Source organism: Lygodium microphyllum, chromosome 14, assembly GCF_053477565.2.
Source record: "Lygodium microphyllum isolate KBCC chromosome 14, Lygodium_microphyllum_v1.1.10, whole genome shotgun sequence".
NCBI lineage: Eukaryota > Viridiplantae > Streptophyta > Polypodiopsida > Schizaeales > Lygodiaceae > Lygodium > Lygodium microphyllum.
The window spans coordinates 146,811,383-146,827,985 of NC_141148.1; the positions used below are offsets into that span (position 1 = coordinate 146,811,383).

At 42.0% G+C, this 16,603-nt stretch overlaps 1 protein-coding gene across 1 annotated transcript in view; it reads left to right on the plus strand.

Annotated features, from left to right (window-relative positions):
• LOC148026212 (Endoplasmic reticulum vesicle transporter protein) overlaps window positions 1–15,218 on the plus strand; it is a 122,010-nt gene extending 106,792 nt beyond the window's left edge. Inside the window, exons 6-12 of the mRNA XM_087693492.1 lie at window positions 9,186–9,267; window positions 11,903–12,024; window positions 12,131–12,214; window positions 12,672–12,818; window positions 12,969–13,077; window positions 13,168–13,287; window positions 14,738–15,218. Coding sequence (XP_087549618.1) covers window positions 9,186–9,267; window positions 11,903–12,024; window positions 12,131–12,214; window positions 12,672–12,818; window positions 12,969–13,077; window positions 13,168–13,287; window positions 14,738–14,811 — 738 coding nt within the window. The 3' untranslated portion in view covers window positions 14,812–15,218. The remainder of the gene's footprint in view (window positions 1–9,185; window positions 9,268–11,902; window positions 12,025–12,130; window positions 12,215–12,671; window positions 12,819–12,968; window positions 13,078–13,167; window positions 13,288–14,737) is intronic.
• Window positions 15,219–16,603: the final 1,385 nt, after the last annotated feature.

The window sequence follows — 16,603 nt, forward strand, 5'->3', positions numbered from 1 at the left end:
TTGGGTCAAAATTTTGGGGCTTTTGCAGTCAAGTTAGTGATTGACAAATGTACATCAGTGACAGTCTGAAATAGACTGATTTTTTGCATTTTGGGACAAGAAATTTTGGGGCTTTTGCATTTTCAGTGCTGCTGAGCATTTATTGCACCTTGGACAGCATGCATTTCAGACAGTTTTGACAGTGTGTGCTTAAATTTACTAATTACAGTAAAGCACCTGCTGTAATTTCTGGAAATTCTGAGATTTCCGGGTTGGTCCAGCTTGAGACATTACTCTTTTGCTCTCTGATCAGCATTATTTATCATGGCAAATCAGGGAGGTGATGTATTTACTTACGTATCTAAGGAGGATAACTTGGATGTCAACAACTATTCCCTCTGGTACTTCATGATGAAGAATGTGCTGATTATGAAGAATCTTTGGGATAATGTCAGCGGTGAAGAAGTTAGGCGTGGAGTTGTGGCTCCTGCTCCTCCTCCTCCAGGAGGATGTGGACAGCGGGCAACTCAGCCCGTTCAGCCCACTCCAGCTCAGCCACTTCCCCAAAGATCAGCAGCACAAAAGGCATGGGATACACAAGATGCATAGGCTTTGTCGTTGATTGCATTGGCAGTTCAGCGGTCTATCATCCCTCACATTTGGTTTGCAGCTTCTTCACGAGAAGCCTGGCTAACCCTAGAGTAGATGTTTGCTGGAAAAAATGAGATGCGCATCTCTTTCTTGAAGAAAGAGCTTGATACGGTGAACATGGATGAGGGTGATTCTCTGCAGGATCATCTAAATAAAATTCAAGACTTGCGTGAGCAGCTTATGAATGTAGATGAGTATCACTTAGATGCGCAGTTGATATCTACTACCTTGAAGTCATTGCCCCCTCGTACTTGGCCTTTCATATGGCCTTGAATCTCACCATGAGGATATTCCTACAGCCACTTACTTTCCTTTTGATAGATGCATGGTGAGAGATAAGGAACACATGACTTTGGTTTTGACTACCACTCTATGTCATGGGTTATATAAGCTAGATGCTTTTTCAGTTGATCAGTTGGTCTATCTAGCGTCCACTCTTACTCCTGCTTATGTCACAGGGGCGGAGTTATGGCATGCTCGCATGGGGCATGTAAACTATGGTAGCTTGATGCTTATGCAACGTATACAAATGCTTGGTGGTTTAGCTCTCTTGGAGAGACCTCCTGAGCACATATGCGAGGGATGTATTTTGGGAAAAATGCATCGTTTGTCATTTCCCGGTAATGTTGCTTTTAGAGCAACTGCTAGGTTACAGATTATGCACTTTGATGTATGTGGTCCTATGCAGACAAAGTCATTGGGTGGTTGATATTATTTTGTCACTTTCATTGATGACTTTACTCGTTTTTATTGGGCCTACTCTTTGGTTAAAAAATTAAAAGTGTATGATGCATTTTTGGCTTTTGTAGCAGTCGTTGAAAATCAATCTGGCTACAGGGTGAAGACTCTCCGTTTGGACCGAGGGGGGGAAAATGCATGTCCTCTATGCTGAATTCTTTTTTGAAGTAGAAGGGCATTGTTCATCAATACACTATTGCTTATACTCCACAACAGAATGGGGTCGTAGAGAGGAAGAATTGGTCACTCATGGAGATGGTGAGATGTATGCTGAAGGCAAAGAGCTTGCCACACAGTTTCTGGATGGAAGCAATTATGTGTGCTTGCCATGTCTTGAATATATGTCCCACCAAGGCATTGAAGAATGTCACGCCTTTTGAGGCTTGGAATAGCCAAAAACCTTATGTTGGGCATTTTCGTACCTTTGGGTGTCTTGCATATGCACACATTCCCAAGGTACTCAGGAAAAATTTGGATAACAAGGCTGTTAAATGCATTTTTGTGGGGTACAACAATGGGATCAAAGGATATAGGTTATATAATCTTGTCTCTAAAAAGGTATTTGTTAGCAGGGATGCGGTTTTCGATGAAAAATCAGAATTATCTCTTGTTGGTTTTGACACATATCAGACTGCCAATGATGTATTTGAAGGGCTGCTACCCATTTATTTTGGTGATATAGCTGGAGCTTCAGCAAGTGAACTTAATGTTCAGCCAGTTGCTCCATTGGGTAATGTAGAAAATCAGCCCATGGCTGATTTGAATATTCAGCAAGGTGCTGAATTTGAAATTCAGCAAGAGCTTGTCCACAGTTAGGAGGCTAGACAAATGCCTAGATGGTATTTGTAGACTATGAAAGATAGTCATTTGGATGCTCCTATTGCTGGTCGTACTAGAAGGCAAGCTCGTATGCATGATGGTGCACATACCATGGAGTTTGTTATGGCAGCAAATACATTTGATGATGAGGAGCTTGGATGTTTCGAGGATACACAATGAAGTGTGTATTGGATGACAGCAATGCAAGCTGAGTTTGATTCCCTAATAAAAAAAGGCATTGACTATGAGGAGACATTTGCTCCTACCACCCGCACGATTACCATTAGGTCTATGGTTGCTTTGGTTGCCCATTATGGATGGATTGTGCATCAGCTTTTATAAAGACTACATTTTTACACGTGGAACTTCAAGAAGAAGTGTATGTACAGCAGCCCATTGGTTTTGTGGTTGAGGGATTCGAACACTTGGTTTGTAAGATGAAAAAGGCTTTATATAGTTTGAAACAAGCTCCTCGAGCTTGATATGCAAAGATTTTTACTTTTTTACTCAGCCAAGGGTCATAAACAGCTCATCAGAGTCTACCCTTTACGTATGTAAAGAGAGGGGGATCCTTGCTGTCATATGTCTAGATGTTGATGATCTTTTACTTATAGGGACACATGCTAATTAGATTTCAGTATTTAAACAAAATTTGCAACAAACTTTTGAGATGGTCAGATTTGGGGCCTTTGCACTATTACTTGGGCATTCAGTTCATTCATGATGCTAGAGGCATTAGATTGTCATAGTCGAGATACATTGGTAAATTTCTTGAGAGGTTTGGCTTACAGGATTGTAAGCGAGTTTGTACACCAATGGAACCTGTATTGAAGTTGTCATTGCATGATGATAGTGACTTGTTTGATATCCATACATACGCTCCAACAGATGAATGTCTTATCTACCTATGCAACACAAGGACGGACATGAAGTTTGCAATTTCAGCCCTAAGCTGATATATGCATCAGCCATGCATGTCACATTGGCAAGCTGTCCAGTGTGTTTTCCGTTACTTGTAGGGTACTAGGACTCTTGGATTGCTTTATGCCAAGGAGGGACCACTGGACTTACATGCTTATAGTGATTCTAATTGGGCTGGTGATTATGATTCTTGTTACTCTACTAGTGGCAATTGTTTCTTTCTTGGCTCATCTTGCATCTCTTGGCTTAGCAAGAAATAATCCACTGTTGCCACATTGTCATGTAAAGTTGAATACAAGGTAGCTTTCATTACCATAGTTGAATGCGTATGGCTTAGACACTTGTTAGCTGATTTGGATGTATATGTCACAAAGCCTACTCCTATCTTTATTGACAGTCAGAGTGCCATTGCAGTGGCACGGAACCTAGTGTTTCATGCATGCACGAAACACATTGAGATCCATTATCACTTTGTCAGAGAGAGGCTACATGCAGGTGATATCAGCCTTGTCCATTATCCTACTACCAATAATGTGGCCGACATCTTCACCAAAGCTTTTTCTCGTGACAAATTTGAAGCATTTCACAATGCTTTAAATTTGATCTCCTTTGGTGGATGACCCTTGTATTTTGATCACTCTTTACTCCAGGGGCGTTTGTTGGGTTAGACTCACATCTATGCTCACGGAGGAGTGTCGGTGATCTTCAATTAGACATTGAGGTACTTTTTACTTTCCGTACGAGAGGTTTTTTTCCCCAGATTTATTTCTTTTATTTTTGTGCCTATATTACACAGTTTTAGGCACTTATCGTATTTCACTCTTTGGGTGTGAATACCCTCTTACAACCCTAAGGTTTAAGGGTTGCACTTTGTACTTGCACCTTACACTTCAGATTATTGTATTGGGTGTTGTGCTCTCACACTCCACACTGTCTACTGTACTCTCAGCAAAGCTTTGATCTCTTCCTTCTCTCACAAGAGAAACGGGGTGATCATATAGAGGCCACTAGGCTATGCCTTATGTGAGTAATCACTAAACTAGTCTAAGAGTCTATGACCTCAACTATGATTGCAGTAAAGAAAATTATTTGCCCCAATTGGCAAAGATGTTGAATGGATGAAAGGTCTACTCCAAATTGGGGGGATGTAATACACATTGTCCAACGAAGCGAGATCCCGACCCTCGTTAGTTTTGACCCTCATTAGTATCAAATGTGATGCGACCTAGACCATGGAACTTGACCGAGTTGTTTCCACACCGGCCATTCTCGGGTGTAGGGACTTGGCAGACAAAACTGTCTTGGGTGGGGATCATATGATGGATGGCTCCACTGTCCATTATCCAAACTGGTGAATATGTGCTTGATTGGCTAGAGTAGGTCTCTACGGTCGCCTCGTCAGGTGGTAACTTGTGAATATGGACTAAGCTTGCATCCTTTGATGTCTCTCAAAGACGAGGTGGGCTTGTGGTTCAGTAGACTAGTTAGACATCCCCTCTAGAGTTGAGAATGAAATTGGCTATGCTGGTTGACTAGTGGCAGTGTGGGTTTGAGTTCTTTGATGACTCTCAAAGATGAGATGGGCGTGTGGTGGTCTAGCAGACCGATTAAACATGCCCTCTAGAGTTGAGAATGAAATTGGTTGTGCTGGCTAACCGGTGGCAGTGTGGGTCTGAGTTCTCCATTGCCCTTGATTTTTGTTGATATCACCTTGTCTTCCTTGTTGGGGGTTACTCGATTGAGGGGCAAAGGTTTGATTCTTGGGTTTTGGTTGGGTGCCTCTTGCCTTTGATGGACTCTCATCGTCAAAATGGCTAGCCTTTTGATAGTGTTGGTAATACCTATTTTTCTTTGGTACATTCTACCATCAAGGTTTGAGAGTAGACTAGGTGTTTCCTTGTGATTCACTTAATTGGATTTTGAACCTCCAAGCATAACATAGTAGTAGCTTTTAATTGAACTCATGGAACGTGGGCATAGTTGGTTGTGAAATCACTCGTTGTGTGAAATTGCAATATTTCTTAAGGAGCTTGATCAGAAACAATGTGACTTGGTCATTAGGGAACTTAGGAGCCCCTGTGGTGGAGAACTCGACGAGTAAGTGTCGATATTTAGCCAACTTGACCTTAAGGTTATCTTGGTCAGTTATCCTAGATTCTTGGAGCCCATGGTCGAGATTTATGCGGCTGGTCCTATCTTGAGCTGCATAGTGGTTAGTCAAGTGTTTCTATTGCTTTGATGCAAGGTGAAAATTCTATAACTAAGAATGAAACTTTGGGAGTAATCCGTGCATTAACTTAATGATGATAGAGGTGTTTCTAGCCTTCCAAGAACAAACAATCTCCTTTGGAACAAGACAAGGGTATGCTTGGTTTCTAGCCCCTTGACGATGTCTCACAAGTTTTGTGAGTCTAAGACATGAATTATTAGGTTTAACCAAATAGTATAGTTAGACCTGTTAAAATGAGTCTATAGTAATGAAGAACCTTTATCCTATAAAGATGCTTTTTCAGATGATTGTTGGGTGGAAGCAATAAAGGTAAAGATTGATTCCATCCATCAAAATGACACTTGGGAACTATGTGCCTTGCCTCCTAACAATAGGTACCAAATGGGTTTATAAAATTAAAAGAAATTCAGACAGTTCTATTGACAAGTAGCCCACCTAGTTGCTGAGGACTATGCCTAGTAGCAAGGAATTGATTTTGGGGGGACCTTTGCCTGTACCTCTTGCATCACTACCATCAGGACTATTATTGCCCTTTCTGCCCACTTTCATTGGGAGGTGCATCAGCTAGACATCAAGATGGCATTTGTCCACGGATATCTCACTAAAGAGGTATATGTTTCACAACCTCCAAGATTTGAAGTGAACTCTCATCTGTCTCTAGGACCGGGCCAGAGAGTATGAGGTAGTGTGTGTTGTAGTCTGACAGATCTTGAGACATAGTAGACAGCCTCCAGAATGTCTGGCAGTAGCAAATGCAGCAGTGTGAAAACTGGATTAGTTTGCAGACAGGGCAAGCAGTAGTGAAGATCAGTAAACACAGGCTGAAATGATGACGTGGTAGTTTGGCGATGAGTGCAGTCAGCAAAATGCAGGTTGAAAGGCCACAGGGCAATGCAGTCAGCTGTGGACACAGCAAAATGCAGGCAGATTTGCCATTGGCAGGCTGGTGACAGCAGTCAGGGCCCAAACAACAGCAGAGCAGGTGGTTGTACAGCAGTAAATGCAGGCTGGAAACAGGTCGCTAGCTGATGGAGATGGCTGTGTCAGATGGGAGAGGATCGAGGTGCAGCTGAAGTGCAGTAGACAGTGTGAGAGTGAGAGACAGAGTTGAGCACGATACCCAATGCAATAGTACTGAATAGAGAGTTAGCTGAAAGTACAAACGATAACCCTTATACCTTAGGGTTATAAGGGGCTGTTCACACCCGAACACAGTAAGTGCCCGTAAGTGTGCACCACAAGCACATACAAAATAGTACACATAATCTGGGGGAAAAATCCTCTCCTACCGAGAGTAAAAAGTGCCCCAGTGTCCTAGTGATCACCCGCACACTCCCATATGAGCGTAGGCGTAAGTAAGGCGTGTGAGATACCCAACAAACCCCCCTGGAGTGAAGAGTGATCAAGTGTACAAGGATCATCCGCCACCAAAGGGCGTCAAATTCAAAGCATCGCGAAATGCTTCAAATTTGTCTCGTGGAAGAGCTTTGGTGAAGATGTCTGCCACATTGCTGGTGGTAGGACAGTAGACAAGGCTGATATCACCTGCATGTAGCCTCTCTCTGACAAACTCCCGGTCGTGCTTCCTCTCCACTGACATAATCCCACAAATTTTTGGCCACTAATACATTCTTCATCATGAAAGACCAAAGGGAATAATTGTTCCCATCCAATCGGTCTTCCTTGGACACATAGGTGAATACATCTCCTCCCTGATTTGCCATTATTTCCCAAAAGGCAATAGAGCAATGTCAATGCAGTACGGGCTGGAAATCTGCAAATTTCCAGAAATTGCAGCAAACACAAGTCTGCAATTAATGTGCAAAGGGTACTCTGTCAAAAAAAAACTGTCACTGATGCACGCTTCCCAAGGTGCAATTAGTGCTCAGCAGCACTAAAACATCAAAAGCCCCAAAATTTTCTGCCCAAAATTTCTGTCACAAATGTCTGTTACAAAAGCCCCAAAATGTGCATTCAATGTGTCACAGACTGACACAGCACGTTTCCCAATGCTGAAAACTGAACCTGCTGCTGCTGCACGAATCCCTGTGTGGAAATAAAAAATGCAGAAATGTTACCTCTGCAGGTCGAAGACGGGCATGGATCCCGAGACTAGCACGAATCTCGAGGTGGCGCGTCAGAGGCGGCGGCGCCTTAGGGTATTGCACAAATGGCGGACTCCACGGGAGGTGGCGCTGGCTGAGCTGGCGCCTGCCGGAAGCAGAGTGCAGAGGCGACGGCCCTGCACAGGTGGCGTGTAGGTACAGGCGTGCAGGTCCAGGGGCGCAGCAGGCGACAGAGGCGGCGTCAGGCGGAGCAGGTGGCGGGCGCACTTGTCAGGTGGTGTGTCAGACGGAGCTGCGCACAGGTGGCAGCGACCTCTGTAGGTGGCGCGCAGCTGGCGGAGTTGGCGGGGCTGCAGGCGAAGGTACAGGCTGCACGTGCTGTACCAGACAGGTACTGACGAGCTGTACCAGACAGGTACCGATGAGCTGTACCAGACAGGTACCGACGAGCTGTCAGTGCTGACGCAAGTCCTCGGGAACCGAACAGAGCTGCTGACCAGCTCTGATACCAAATGTCAGATGGGAGAGGATCGAGGTGCAGCTGAAGTGCAGTAGACAGTGTGAGAGTGAGAGACAGAGTTGAGCACGATACCCAATGCAATAGTACTGAATAGAGAGTTAGCTGAAAGTACAAACGATAACCCTTATACCTTAGGGTTATAAGGGGCTGTTCACACCCGAACACAGTAAGTGCCCGTAAGTGTGCACCACAAGCACATACAAAATAGTACACATAATCTGGGGGAAAAAACCTCTCCTACCGAGAGTAAAAAGTGCCCCAGTGTCCTAGTGATCACCCGCACACTCCCATATGAGCGTAGGCGTAAGTAAGGCGTGTGAGATACCCAACAGGCTGAACAACAGGCACTTGATGTTGGTTAACAGTGGACAGCTGCTCGAACTAAATATATTCTCTGTGAACGGGGTGTGGACAGCAGAGATGATCACCGGCAAACTACAAAACAGGATTGAGGCTGAGTGGTGGGTGGATGGGTCCTCCCAAATTAGGGTTTGGCTTATGGGACACAAATGTTCTCTAGGATCACATTTCTTTTAAATAAAAGTTTGGTAAATTTTGAGTTTTGGGGCAATTGTTCAGAGCTAATTAAGTTTAGACTGCATTTTTACCTCAGCACAATCAAGCTAGCCAATAGGGATGAGGGGTTTGTCCAACGTGTGCCTTTAATTGTGTGTGGATTGTGCTTTAAAAAAAGCAAAATTTTATGCTCTAGAGGAAAGTAGAGAAGAGAGATAAGGAGATAGAGATCAGAAACTTAAGTGCACACAATTTTTTGGGTGAAACTAGAGCCCCTAGACACACATGAAATTCTTTTCTTTATAATGAAAACCAAGAAATCTCCTCTATAGTGATATGCTGCTCCTGCACTTGCTGCCAGTGGTACCTGCCTCTCCTTAGAGGGGAAGGGGAGGAAATGGGTTTGGAAGCATGTGCCACTGCAGGGAAAAGCTGGGGGGAGAGTTTTATGACAGTTTTTCCTTTTCTTTCTTTTTTTGGGGGGGGTGGCACTTTGGGGAACTGGATAAAGATGTTTGCATGTACAAGTCGGGTGACCCTTTTAGGATGAGAGGATGAATGGTCCACGAGCAGTCAGCCAGCCAGATGCACCAGAAGTTACCTCTCAAATAAACAAGTGATATGTCTCAATTTGAATTTCATGAGGTTTAACTGTTGTGCAGATTGCTAGATTGTTACTTTTGTACTCTATACAAGTTTAAATTAACAAAACGTTTTGTACTTGGTTTTGTGATGATGTTGACAGCTTAGGTTGCATAAGGATGGGTATATTCTTGGCTCTGAATACTTGTCAGACTTGGTTGAGCATGGTCATAATGAAGGACATGGTAAGATGTCACACTTTTAAGTGAAATAGCTTGACACTGCAACTAGTGTTATGCTGGATCACTAAATCACGATTCTTTCTCTTTCACATATCAAGCAAAGATTAGAAAGATATTTCAAAGTGGTGATGTGAGCGTGTTTTGGTTGTAGCCTAGGCAGATCCAAATGGAAGCTTGCAGAGTGTTTCATTTTACTTGATTCTTGAGCCTCTGATTGGCTTATAGTACCCTTAATGACAGCATAATTCTACACATTTAAGGGAGCATGTGTTTTAACCGTCCCTCTAGCATCCTTGTGCTATATTGGGCTGTCATTGAGTTGTATAGATCCAAGATGGACAAAGAATCCGTAGCGTTACAAAACTTTGTTGAGAACCATGTGTCCTGTCCTTTGATGTGAAATGTGAACTCTTCCCATGCAGCTGCTCTCCTCCTTTGATAGTACCAATGCACTTACCCCTCTGTCCTTCAAAGACTCCACCATATTAAAGTCTCTTCCCAGTATCAAATGGTCAATAGGAGGTAAAGTGAGGGTGAACCAGAAATACCTCTTGTTGCACTGATTATTTGGGGCATAAATGGCCAGCATTCTGATGAGTGCAGCATCTACTCTCAAGGAGACCCATAAGGGCCTCTTTGGGACAAGAACGCCCCAATCCTCCACTGCTTGGATCTATTGCTCTCCTACACATATGCAGATTTCTGCCTAGATCTCTAACTCACTAACTACTACAATCAAGCTAGCATATCTCCGTCTCTAACTTCTCACAGCAGCAGAATATTCTCTTTGTTTAGAGGAGTTCTCTTAAATCAAGGGGAAGCCCATCAATCCTCCCACCAAGGCTCTATGCAAATCTTGTCTCATGCCATGAATTTTCTCTGTCTTGATGTATATGTACGCCATGCATTCACCCATGTTTTAATCTCAGCATTATATAGCATCGTCTCCCCCTTAGGTTTACTCTTGCTTTTTTTTTTTCCAGAGAACATAATGATCCTATTATTCAATCTCCTCAAGTCAATATCACAAGGCAAAGTACAAGAGTAGCCTTGTAAGGGACTCCCAAGATATAACTAATTCAACGAAAAAGGGAAGCCTATAACAAGACTGAGTGAAGCCTAACTCCTAGATAGTATAGCTGAGTGTAAGGTTGCTAGTAAGACAACCAACTTAGTCATCGGCAGTGCATGGTGTTGTGCTTGAATCTTCTACAATTGGCACAAGGCTGTGATCTGGGACCGGGACTTTCGGATGGCAGGTGGTTTCCTCCACAGTGTACATACTGCACACGAGGTCGTATTGGCCTTCCCATTGACTTCTGCAGTCTAGTCAGCTCTGATTTTAGATCAGCTATAGCTTGGGTCTGGTCGACACACTTTTATTTTTTCTTGTTCGTTGGGGGCTGCTCATTCACTAGTTGATGTAGTACTCTCGGTGTTTTTGAATGTGTTGCTCTCTTGCTGCATAGCCCGAGAGCTTCTCTCCCTAAGCAAGTCATTCACCCGTATGGCCTCCTCAAAGACTCTTGCAAGCACATTCCTTTGCAGGTTTGAGTTGCTTGCTAGGGCTTTATAGAGTTCTTCATTGCTAATCGCGTTAATAAATACAGTAGAGACCGCCCTCTCATTGGGTCGCTCAGCTGCAGGTATCCTCCTATAGAGACTCCTCACATGTATGACGTAGTCTCGTATGTCTTCTTTGTCGGTAAACCAAGTCTGTCCCTTGTCTCCCAAGATAAGACCAAAAGCTTGTGCTCATTGAGAGCAGGGTCCATGAGGTTGTTAGCCTCGCACACCTACTCAAATTGCTTGATGAAGTTGTAGGGGTCGTTGCCTGCTTGGTACTTATCGAGTTGCATTGCAACTATGCATTTGTTATAGAAAGAGTGTGAGGTTGGTTTGCTGTTTTTCCAGCTTTTTTTCATGGCATGCATAAGGAAAATAGAGAAAAGGTGGAGATAAACGGTGTTTAAGCATTAAGCTTGGAGGTGACAATAACTTCCTGTGCATGTGGTGTCACATATGGAGATGACATGAAGCTTTGGTATTCCCAAGGGAAGTCTACTACTCTGTTGTTTTAGGAAGTAGTAATGGGCCTCTTCATCGCTTCTTTCTTAATGCATTCAGTTCATCTAAACTGTACTTGCTTCCTTCAAGTTATGCTTCTGCTTCAGGGATCTGATGCGGCTGCATGATGCCAAAATGCATAGAAGGCATCTTTGAATTTTATTTCTTAAAAACTGCGCTATCTATTCCGAGACTTGTGCTTGACTATGGATTTCATGTACTTGGCTGTGGAGAAAGTAGAGAGTGCATTTTGTGTTGGTATGGTAATGGCAGAGTAATGAGATAATGTTTTCGATGGCCTGAAAAGTTAGCCTGGAAATGTTATGATGGATCTCATCTGCACATGATTTTGAGGAAATGGGGTTGTTGGCAATAGAGTTTGTAAACAACTGTACACTTGCTATTGCGATGAGAGATACATGATTTTGAGGAAATGGGGTTGTTGGCAATAGAGTTTGTAAACAACTGTACACTTGCTATTGCGATGAGAGATTGTTGTTTTTAAGTTGTGGCTTGTAATACTCTGTAAAACTGTGTAATCTCAGGTTTTTTGATCTGTTATATGAAGCAGCTAGTGATGAGCTTCACAAGGATGGTGGCGAGGGTCAGAAGCATTCTCATGCTTTCAGCAAAGACCCAGAGAAAACAATTAAGGAAGTTAAGCAAGCCATGCGGGATCAAGAGGGCTGCAGGGTAACCTAAGTATTAAATTCTCTCTCCTAGTGTGTTACAAATGCTCATATATTACAGTATTTTATTAATGACATGATCAAAGTAGTTCTGAGATTAAGTATCACAGGTGTTTGGAGTTCTAGATGTTGAAAGAGTAGCTGGAAATTTCCATTTGTCCATTCATGGTCTAAGCATTATAGTTGCTCAGCAGGTTTGTCCCTTCACCTCTCGTTGTTTCTTGAAATGTTGGCTTTTCTTGTATTATAACTTTTGGCTTACCTTACGGGGCAGGCTGCTTGGACACATTGCATTCATTCACATTCACTGCTTTGTCTCCTGATGAATGATCTGAACCTGATCTAAAAATTGATTGTTGAACATTTAATTTGTTTTCTGTGAACCAGTAAATGGAATGTAAATTATCTTCCAATTTCCTTAGAATCATGCAAGCTTTCCTACAGACTATTCATTTCTAATTATGAGGTCAGTAGCAAAGATCACAAGCTGTGAACATGCACCATCAGACACATCAGTGAAACAGGGATGGAGTTGAGTGCGAAAGAGAAATCTAAGTGTCACTTTATAAGATGAGAAAAGCATGCTTAAAGTAGATTCGCATAACACTATTTCCTTGGTCATGACTCTGGTTTTCCATGTGTTGGGAACAGATCTTTGAGAGTGTCAAACAGGTGAATGTAAGTCATATTATCCATGACTTGTCATTTGGGCCAAAGTATCCTGGTATTCATAATCCTTTGGATGGAACTGTGCGCATTCTTGTTGATGAAAGTGGGACTTTTAAATACTACCTCAAGGTATTTTATCTAGTAAATAAAACCTCTAATTCTCGACAATTTGGAGCAAGAATTTGTATAAGCTCAATTGAAGATTGAAAGCTAAACGAAGGGTTCTCGCCTTTCTGTATTTTCTGAAACAACTTAATGAGCTATCTAATTAAAGTGCAGATTGTGCCCACTGAATATCGGTACCTCAAAGGCAGTACAATGAAGACCAACCAATTCTCTGTAACAGAATATTTCACAGCATTGAAGGATTATGATCGTAGCTGGCCAGGTTTGATAAAATGCTATCTCTATTCTTACATTGAGTACTGCTGTGGGGTAAAAAAAGTGTCTTATCTATTGGGCATTGTTTGTGTGATAGCGGTCTATTTTCTGTATGATCTTTCCCCAATCATTGTGACCATCAAGGAAGAGAGGCGCAATTTCACGCACTTCATTACACGTTTGTGTGCAGTACTTGGTGGTACTTTTGCCCTTACAGGTACGAGCTAATGTTTTTCATGTCAGATATCCCTCTAACATTCGTACATGATTTTCAATTTTGTACCTGTTCATGCCAATAGACTTAGATTATGGTTATTTGACTATATATGCATGTCTTTCGCATACTACAAGCTCTTCTTGCTCTAAAAGGATATCAGAGGCTGAAGGTGCATGATTGTCACTTAATTTGCATTGCGAGCACTGAACTCAGCAGCCAAACAGCTGCTCTGATCAGAAGGATCTCTCAGGCAATGATGTTATCTAAAGTGATACATCATAAAACATAGAGCAGCTCTTATCCACATAGGATATGTGGCCATCATACTTTGATTCTTAAAGCATGTGGTCTTTTTGGGGAAGAAAATGTTACAATCAGAAGATGATGTCATGATTTTTGTTGCATGACATTGCACTAGATTGCAAGAAAAACACTGGTCTAACGTGAGTATTGAAGCAAATATGAATGAACTCAATGTAATGTGGTTTCAAGGATTAGACCAATCGATTGAAACGGGCAGTCCAGCATGGATGATTGAAACTCAGAAGACTGCACAAGTTAAAAAACAGCTTTCCACTTTTTAAGGTTGGGTTAGACTCCATAACCATCTTAATCAGATGCAGGTGAGTGTAAGTTGTTACTAATGAAACTGCTCAATGAGTTTGGACATGACACCTTCAATCTTACTAACATAAAAAAAAATGTTACCAAGCCAAATGCAACCTTTGAGCTGAAATAAACTTGTTACAACTATCCTTTATTGCCTTTCTACAGTCATAGGAATGAATATTTTGTGGCTGCAGTTGTATTTGTATATTTTGTTTTAGCCATAGAGCATGTCATGTAAGATAGCGAGTGTTATTGACAATTTAATGTCCTTGTGTAGATGTGAGAGAGTGTGCTGTATAACATATTGTCCCCCATTGACAGAAGGCTCATTATTTCCTCACTTTCCCAATTCCACTTACTATGGGAAGCATCTGTCGGTAGATGTGGCCTGAAGTTTATCATGATCTTTTCTTTTTAGAAGTGCCACATATGCAAACTTGAAGCGAGTTCCACCATTTTTGACCTATTCAAGTCAAGATTCAATGTAGCTACCTTAGGCCATGGAATATATATATATGTTGTAGGTCAGTTTGGATTTTCTTTTCCTGAGATTAGACATACACACGCAAATGCCCACAAGGAAAAGAAAAGGAAGAGGGGGGGGGGGGGGGGGGGGGATTGTGGTGGCGTGTTGGAGTCCATCGGACATCCGAACATACAGCTACAGCCAAAGCCCCAGGTCAGAACTGTTTTGCAAGTTAGGAAGGACCGTTTATGCTTTAGTGTTCTCTGGACATGGTGGACACTGGCTATGTTTACTCATCAGTTCAGATTGTAATGAAAATCTTTAAATGTTGTTTCTGGATTTTTAAGCTTGACTGGTGAAATGTTGCTGGTTTAGGACTACTGGACCGCTGGATGTATCAGCTCATTGAGATGGCAACAAGGTCATCAAAAGGTCTCATTATCAGGTGATATGGAAGTAAGGGAAGGGGTCTATATGCTCGTGCTCAAATGGACAGAATGTGTTCCCAGCTTTCAGTCACACGGGGAGAAATCAAAATGCCTTATACAGTTCAAATTGGAAGCATAGTCACTACACTGTGAACCTTCTGTAGATGGAAGAGGTCTAGTACAATTGTGCTCTTGGCCAATTTGTAGACATAAAGGTCTTTCAGTGTACCGCATGTTCTCTCTTTTTTCAGTAATAGGTTTGATATCAAGAAGACTTAGATGGATATACAATTAACCTTGTGGCCAACATTCAATGGTCATGCAGAATATAGAGGGCCACTGAGCTACTGAAAGGTCACAAAGCAAAGAATGTAAAGTCACGAAATCGCAGTGAGTGAAGTCAATGCAAGTCAAGCCCTCTCTCTCTCTCTCTCTCTCTCTCTTTGTGTGGGTGTGGTGTGGGTGGGTGTATGTGTGTGGCTATCTTTGCATGGATTTTTACATTAGAAATTCGGACATAGGGCACATGTGCATTGGTCCTGTTAATGACAGGGTTCTTGAGTATAAGGATGAGAAGTTGAAGAAAATTGCAAATTGAGAAATAACTGAGGTATCCATCTCCACACATAGGATATACAATCATAAGGTTATCGGATGTCATTCATTGATCCACGAAATTATCTTCAATTGTAGATGTTGGTAGCTAGTTAGGTATATGAACGGGTGAAACGAGTAATGGTCTTCTTTATTAAAGATACAAAAGGGGCGATCATTTTTGTTGCAAACTTGTAGTTGATTATAAATAAATGGATGTGCATGTATGGAATTAAGATTGGGGACAATAATGTACAATGGTTTTATCTCAACCGAGTTCTAGCAATTTCTCATGCTACATGAGACCTCCATTCAATTGACATTCTATTTTTATTTCTTAACCTAGATGAAATATTAGGCTTACAAGATCTTTGAGATAGGTGGCAAGCTATACTCAATGTTAGAACTCATGCTACATGAGAGACCCATTCAATTCACGTTCTACTTTTATTTTTAAACCTAGATGAAATTTAAAAAGTTTATAAGATCTTTGAGGTAGGTGGTGAGCTGTACCTGGTCTCTAAACCATTGTAGAGCATGTTGAAAGCATGCACGACCAAAAGCATACCAACATACAAGGCAAGAACACTTAATGGAAATAAGCTCTTGTATTCTATTGCTTGTTCTCAGGTGATGTTGATCACTCTATCACCACATCAAATGTTGCTTTAGACTCTTCCGTTTGGAGCTTTGCCAATATAGAGAACAACTCTCAATACTTTTCGAAAGTGTAGCCACATTTGAAACCTTAGTTCACACTTGAGAAAGACTTATCTACCATGGGAGCTATCGCGGACAAAGCCACAAGGATGTATCATATTGCCTATGTCTTGTTTATGCATGTCTTCACTTGAGGTACCTCTAAAGGGCACATAGCATATTGGCATGCAATGTCACATTTTGGCCTCGATGCTTTAGCTTGTCAATACTTGGATAGACTTGTGAGATATAATATGGACGATTTTCACCCCCTCTTATTGTTGTGCCTAGTCATAGTAGTTTGATGCTCATATATGGTTGCCATGTGTGGCATATTTATCACATGTCATGCTTTTGTTCCTCCTATATATATTGTGTTTTTTCGGTAGGTGTTTTGTTCAAATGTGTTTTCTTTATTTTGGAAGTTGATAGTTCATTGAGTTCTCTCTCTCTCTCTCTCTCTCTCTCTCTCTCTCTCTCTCTCTCTCTCTCTCTCTCTCTCAATCACTATATGTTCAAA